General features: G+C 38.8%; 2 protein-coding genes across 4 annotated transcripts in view; both read right to left on the bottom strand.

Annotated features, from left to right (window-relative positions):
- LOC311267013 (major histocompatibility complex class I-related gene protein-like) overlaps positions 1-2,420 on the bottom strand; it is a 6,016-nt gene extending 3,596 nt beyond the window's left edge. For both annotated transcript variants that reach the window (XM_084369799.1, XM_084369800.1), the window contains exons 1-3: positions 2,270-2,420; positions 1,312-1,578; positions 634-912 (exon numbers count right to left, since the gene is read on the bottom strand). In XM_084369799.1, the coding sequence (XP_084225925.1) occupies positions 634-912; positions 1,312-1,578; positions 2,270-2,318 (595 nt within the window). In that variant the 5' untranslated portion in view covers positions 2,319-2,420. The remainder of the gene's footprint in view (positions 1-633; positions 913-1,311; positions 1,579-2,269) is intronic.
- A 2,457-nt stretch (positions 2,421-4,877) lies between these two features.
- Positions 4,878-7,500, bottom strand: part of LOC311267010 (class I histocompatibility antigen, F10 alpha chain-like) — a 501,763-nt gene continuing 499,140 nt past the window's right edge. For both annotated transcript variants that reach the window (XM_084369796.1, XM_084369795.1), the window contains 2 exons: positions 7,390-7,497; positions 4,878-6,876 (listed from right to left, as the gene is read on the bottom strand). In XM_084369796.1, the coding sequence (XP_084225922.1) occupies positions 6,827-6,876; positions 7,390-7,497 (158 nt within the window). In that variant the 3' untranslated portion in view covers positions 4,878-6,826. The remainder of the gene's footprint in view (positions 6,877-7,389; positions 7,498-7,500) is intronic.

Consider the following 7,500-nt stretch of genomic DNA (forward strand, 5'->3'; position numbering starts at 1 on the left):
CTTCTCTTTTTCTTGAAATGTATTCATTGGTTGTATTCATATTTCTTTTATATATTGTACTTAAAACTTACACCTGCAACAGTTTGTTATAGTGCCGACTAAATATTGATTTTTAAAAAAGCAGAAGGACAGTTTTGATGGTGGCCAAGTAATGTGATCCATGTATCCAGACCACAGTGTAATAATGACAGGGTACATAACAACACATCTGCTACACAGCCTCCACATGATCTGTATACAGACAGAGGAGGGAACTACACCACCACTAAAGACACTCACTACAGTCAGAGAAGAACAACGTCTATCTGTTCTTATGATTCACAGTAAGGTCGTCAATCACAGTGTCAATGTTCAGTGGAAATATTTCTATTTTGAAACACTGAAACTGTAAAATCACTTTTCTTAAACTAACTGTGGCATCACAGTCTGAGCTTTGATGCTGAGTAATGTCACCCAAAGATGTCTGTGATTGGTCAGGACTGAAACAAATACAACTACTGCAAAAAAGGTGATGTCAGACAGGTTGGATTAATGATACAATGACAGTTCAGTTCTGTCAGTCAGCTTCAGTTCTGAGCAGCCTATATGAAGATCATTGTGTCTAATAAGCTACATCAGGTCAGGTGATTCTACCTGTTCTCAGCAGAACGCTCCTCCCATAGTTCACATACTCCTTCAGCCACTCTGGATAAATCTGAGTCAAAGCAGGCTTATATTCATTGAATGAATCTTTATCAGCTTCCCATCTCAGTTTGGCGATGTCAGCCTCAGGTCTTAGAGCGATCCATGTAAATGTATTCAGATCCAATTCCATGAAGTCTTCTCCATCATAACCAAACTGAGCAAAACCTTTGACCTCTCCAGTCTCATCATCCCACTCAACGCCATCCACCTCTTGTAAAACATGGACACCTGAGACAGAGACAGAGACTGTAATTAACACTGATTCACAGATGAAACATTCATTGGAAAGATGATCTTAAAAACATTGTACATTGTGTGACGACTGCTATTTTTAGATGTGTGTGTTCATGAATCATCAGATTGTTATCAGTAGTTTGTGTTTAACAGCTTCAGCAACGAGTCTAACTAGCAGCTGTTTAATGTTGACATGATGAATGACAGGTAGTGGCTGGACCACGGAAGACAAACTGATATGATGGTTTGCTTTACATGAATCTCTATTTCAGGTTATGTGTAAAATGATGTCAGAGTTTGAAGTGATTGGTATCTTGAGGCCCTGGGTCACTTTACGACTAAGATGCAGAACAGTAAAAAGTTAAACAGGCTGTAACATGTTACATACTGTACCTCCACTTTGGTTGTAGAGACTCATCAAACTGTTTGTGCGGGCTTTGAAGGTGTTCGGCAAAAAGTGGAAACACTGTTGTCTGTACCACTCCAACCTCTCAGGATTCTCTGTGAAGAATGATTTTAATATGTCGTGTTTTACTTCCATCCTGTTGTTGCTGTCACAGGACCCCATCAGAAGTTCATCAACTGCTAGTGTTGTCACAACCTCTGGGAGGTTTGGGATTCCAGATGATGCAGTTATGATATGCTTCAGGGAGTGTAGCACTGCAGGACAAACAGCCTCCATTCAGTATGAATACACACTCATCATCACCACACATCTCCCTACGTGGACACACACTGGAGCTCCAAATCTGGAGCAGTGAGCAAAATACTGAGGTTACTTGATGTAATATTAGAAGTGTCTGCAGAGTGTGTTGAAAGCAGCGGTAAAACAAAGGTTGAGGCTCAGTCCCTGCTCCAACAAATACAAAAAAAACAGTTTAGATTTTTACTCGTCACATTTGGGGAATTATTTAAGTTGAACCATTTTGACACACGGGGTTTACAAAGTCCAACATTATCAGTTTCTGAGTGCAATGACCTAATTGAGGGACTAAAAGAGAGCCATGCTCGGTTTACAGACAATTCAAAGTGTGATTTTGGGGATTTCTAGTTTGGAAAAAGCAACAAGTGTGTGAAATAATGATGAACTCACACACATCCAGAACGATATCCTTGACAGACAGCTTTGCAGAATGTTGCAAAGTTAAATTGTCTCTCTTTGTCCTTTTTGATACTTGTAAGTTCTTATAAGTCCTTTTTGGTTCTGGATAAAGATGACCCACATCATTCTACACTGACCCAAACAAAATAGTTTCTTGCTACTCCACTGAAAGTGAAACTAAACATGGAGCAAAAGAGTCGAGTGGACTGTGAAGTTTAAACAGTTTAAAGGTTTAAAATGTGATCTTACCTGGTGATGAAACGTGACAGAAGAGAAGCAACAACAATAACGTTCTCATCTTGACTTGATGAAAATGAGTGAGTGAAGGACCGAGCTGGATCAGCTGTTTACTGTTATTTTACCCTCGCAGAGAAAAGTGAGAGTGTTTCTGTCCTGAGAACAAAAATAGTCCAGACCGCCTACCAGTGATCCAGTCCTCATCAACACCCCTCACATAAAGAAAAGTGTTAACAGTGTCATCAGCTTTTCTACTGAACTCCCTCACTTCCTTCCTTTTTCACATAACTATGGTGATTTAAAAAAACAAAAAACAAAAAACAGATCAAAACAGCTTCGATTCAGAGATTGAGTCTGACTGAAGACTTTGTTTAGTCTGAGTCTGTCTTTGAGTTCAAGTGAGCGACACTTGATGATAAGACTTGTATTCATGCTGGTATCTTTTAAAAGTGAATTAGTTATAAATCACCCTCATGAATGAACCATACATCAATAATTGTCTCATTTTACGCATTAACCATGAAGATAAAGATACAGAAAAATAGAAATCCATAAGAGAAAAATAGCATCCTGTCAATATTTGAGAGACGCTCGTGTCAAGTCAAGCTCCTCCACAGGTCACTCTCTGGGTTTCTGACCATCAACATCATTTAATACTTTGATAATGACAAACACTGGATTTCAAACACATCAGCCTTCAACATCACTTGATCCAACTCATATCTAATTGTTCCTCTTTGGTGTCCTGTGTGGAATGAATAGCCCATATAACAAAGCTTCTGTTTGCACATCTGGGGCCTTTAATAATCATTTATTTAACAGCTGTTTATTCAAAAATAGAGCTGCTGTATTTTCACCATGTTGTCATGCTTGTCATAAATACACTGTTTTGAGATGCTGGGGGAGGGTCCAAAGAAAAATATTAGTAACGCTGGATGGTCTCGCTTTCTTGTCAAATGAGACGGTAGATTCACCCCCCTCCCCACCCCAACACATTCTGTACAGTCACTAATTCAGTTGAGTCTGAACTAGAGAGAGGCGGATGAAGCCTTATGGAGCTTCTGGGCTTCAAACGCTGCAGCATATTGACATCTGGTGGCTTGTAAAGACACAGCAGCCCTTTATGACTGGAGTCTAAGCGCCACAACACCTCTTTGATTTGAACAGTTTGAGCAATGAAAGTCCAAGAAGCCTGTGTGTTATCATCAAACCTGTCATACTGTTGCATTACATGTAGATATTATTGTGCAATATGTTACAGTGAAATAATGAATAAATGTCCAACAAGCCTGTGAAAAATCACTGACACGAAATTTCTAATGTGTCTTATTGGTGTAGTTGAGCCCATTGTCACTGTTGGCTCATCATGTGTTCTGGCTTCGTCTTGACTGACCAGTGCTCATTAGAACAAATGGATACACGTTTTTTACACAAAGAAAGAAATATCTTCATGTATAAAATTTGCCGAATGAACAAGTAGGCTCAAATATTCAAGAATGTGTTGTATACAGCGTTTCACAAAATGTATACAGTTTCTCCCAACGCAACATGTTTCAAAACTGAGCTTTTTTAAAGGGAGTCTGGCGACTCTCCGCTTTCTTCTTCCTCCACCCTGGGTTTTGTGGTTAAACTGTGTTTAACAGTGAATCAGCTGAATTGAGCCACTTTTTGGTAAATGGTTATAAAGACCATCTAATAATGTCTGCAGGAGATCTAATGATATTTTACTCATTCCCATGGGTCTCTTAAATAGGAAGACATCTCACCTTACTGTGCTCTCCTGATCTTCCAGCAGCAGTGTGATCTCAGTTCTCGAGTGCAGTAGACCGTCTCGTCGACAAAGTCGTCACTTGTAGAAGCCGAGGCTTCGTCACTTGATGACTCACTGACGTCCATCTGCGAACTAAACACACACAAACAGGGTCATTTTCCTATTATTGTCTTTATGTCTTCAAAGAAATGTCTCCCTTCGAACTGAGGGATGAGTTTTATGACCAGAGGAAATAATCTCACCTGATGGGAGGGAATGTGCTGTAATGGGGCGTTCAGACGATATGGGGGCTTTTACAAGCAACTGGAATCAGATCTGCTCTGAATGAGCTGCATATTTTTAAATTTGTGAAAAACCGGAGCACCCGGAGAAAACCCACGCAGACACGGGGAGAATGAACAACTTCACACGGACAGAAAGAGGGCCGAAAAAACCCAGTACCCTCTGCTGTGAAGCCACAGTGTTAACCCCTGAGCCACTGTGCTGCCCTCTGAAGGTCTATGTGGGTTTTCATAGCACAACTCCCCAGAGGCTCAGAACATCCTGCTAAAGAAACCCTACACAGAACTTCACTTTACACATCCCTAATCCTCATCAGCGCAGGTAACACTGCAGCTGAAGGTCTTCTGCATCCATGAGAAGATGAGTCGGAAGCAATTCTTCTTCTTCTGGTGACTTTATTATGTTGTACAGTAAAACAAGCCCATCGTCCCCACATGAGGACATCATTTTTTTCTTCTTCTAAATCTACTTCCTCTTCAAAGAAAACATTAAAACACCTTTAATGTGAAAAATACCATTAGACTTTATTAATGCAAGAGCAACAGGCACTATGCAGAACAGTAATGAATGGAATGAGATTATTATAACCACAAGGAGAACTTAGTAAATACAAGTTAGAGATTAGAGATATACATTAATGACAATTTAGTCTTGAAACAGTAATACAGTAATTAAAACCCAGAAAGTACGAAAGAATGATAACAAGTGATGTCTTATATGTTAAGAAGAAACATTTTAAAAACAGACAGCAGGTGAACAATGTCTCCACACAGCAAACGTTACTATTAAGCACTGAACTTCCTTTTAGCTCTACAGTTTTAGGGATTACATTCACCCTCATGTACCAGCAACATGTCATCAATGATTCTGTCCTTTCTTTATAGCTCCACAGTTTGGAGCCCATTGATTTAATCTCAGTGATTTCAGAGCAAACTCTTTTTTTGACTTTTTGTTTTATTAAAAAGCAAAAGAACAAGAGTAATGGGACAGTGCAGAATTATTCAGACATTCAATCTTTTCAGCGTTTACAAAATCTCAAGAGAGTAAAAAAATATATCCTTTAAATTCTTGCAGTTACTCTAAAAGTGTAAAAGTATTTATTTTTCAAACATATTTTGAAGTAAACATGGTGCTGGTAGGTGTGGCTTGTCTAGATGGACATACCCAAAAAAAGCTCCACAACTGTCAGGTCAATATGCATGATCTTGGTCTCAGTGGATAGTTAAGAGCTCAGAGAATGTATCCCCATGTACATTTTTATCATCACCTATAACTTATTCTAGATCAGACAGTAGATAACACCATGACAGCGATGATCCTATGCAGAGATGCCTCTGAAATCATTCAGCAGCTCCTCAACTACAACTGAACCAAAGTAGATAGAAATACCACAGAGCACATATATTTTACAAAGGTTTCAGTTCGGATAGAACCAGTCATACTTGGATTCCTTAAAGTACCCAGTGTGTGTGAAATATTTCTTTTATCCGCTTGAAAGGGAATCAGGCTATACAATACAATTGTCACGGCCCTGTTTGTAATACTGTATATAATACCACTAAACACCCGTTAGATGGCAGCAAAAGACATGTATGAAATAGAGGCTGAGAGTTTCACAGCTGCCCGACCCAAAGCACTGGTATCTGATGACCTGGGAATGAGACTCAACAATCAACTATGTTTCTCCAGATTCACGTACTGCATGTTTAACTAAAGGCCCTGAACACACATTTCCTCACTCACCTTGTCAATAAAAGTAATGAACACAATACTTTCTGCCACAGTTAGACCAGTTCTTGTTATTTCACATGAGAGATTTCTGTTGGCTTTTTTTATTTAGTGCTGTTCTCACCGTTTGAAGTGGGCAGAGCTCTAATGGGGAAAAAACATGTGATGTCACATATTTCAATGCACCTATCAGGAACAGGCTCCAGGTTTTGGGTTTCTGTCAATCATAAAACTTGATGCTACCAATCACACCATGTCATTTTGTATCACCACTTACCATTTTAACAATTGTAGTTACCTCCTATTTTTATTTTATATATATTTATCTTCATCTATCCTGTTTCAATTTTTATTTGTGCTTACTTTTTCTACTTTGTCTTTGTGCTGCTGTAATACTTGAATTTCTCCTCTGGCGATCAATAAATGATTATCTTATTTTATCTCTTATAAAACCACATCCACATAATCCTGATGAGGATTAAGACGAGTTTTTAAGACCTAATTCCTCATAATAATATGACTTATCATATGACTTTTGTTTTTCCATGTCTTGTGATGTTATAGAGAAACACGTGAGATTTCTCAGGGCTTTAACACAAAGCTACTTCACTTTGCTTTGCGAAAGTAACTTTAGCACAGATTTTCTTCAAAATTCTGGAATGAATTTAGAAACAATTTGGGCTCTCTATCTTATACTGTCAGTGTTCACCTGGAGATGTGAATAATTCATGTCACAGAATTTATAGTTTTGCCGTCTCATCTGAAGTCATCCAGAACGTGTGTGTAAATCAAGTTTCTGGATTCAGTTTGTCAGAGAGCTCAGAGCTGTTGTCAGGAGCTGTAAGGAAAAACACACTGTCAGTCCACTTATCCTGCACTGACATGCCTTTAAGAAACAACTACAAGCTGCTGACATTTGCAACCTGCAGCAGCCAACCCCAACAGCTTCAGCATAAACAGCAGCATGGTGATGTAACCTGTCTTTGATGATGCCATCTTTTATTTTGTGATTATTAATAATAATTTATAAAATTAAAATCCACAATCCATGTATGCAAATTCAATAATGTGTTATTACTGTCACACAAATATCTAATTCATTCATAAATGTGTTTATTAATGTTTTCTGGGATTAGTTCCACATTATGTCAAACAGTCATTGTTTTTTCCAGAAGGGATATCAGTGACGATGGGAAAATGATTATTGAGGTTCAGATCAACTGTTTTATTCCCTGATGATAAAATCGATCTATTATCAGTTTCCATTTACTTAACTGTATTTTCCTATAACAAATCCTGACACAAGTGCATGTCACACCAGACAAAATAGAATAAAACAAGTTCTACTCACGACATGGAGGGCATCTGGCTGAAACAAGAAGAGGTCTGTCTGTTCGGGACACGGCCCGCCCGTCGAGTGCAGCAGCTTGAGCCATGATGTCGTGCTGGAGACCGGTATCTG

This window comes from Pagrus pagrus (genome assembly GCF_965226575.1).
Source record: "Pagrus pagrus genome assembly, chromosome: 12".
Lineage (NCBI taxonomy): Eukaryota > Metazoa > Chordata > Actinopteri > Spariformes > Sparidae > Pagrus > Pagrus pagrus.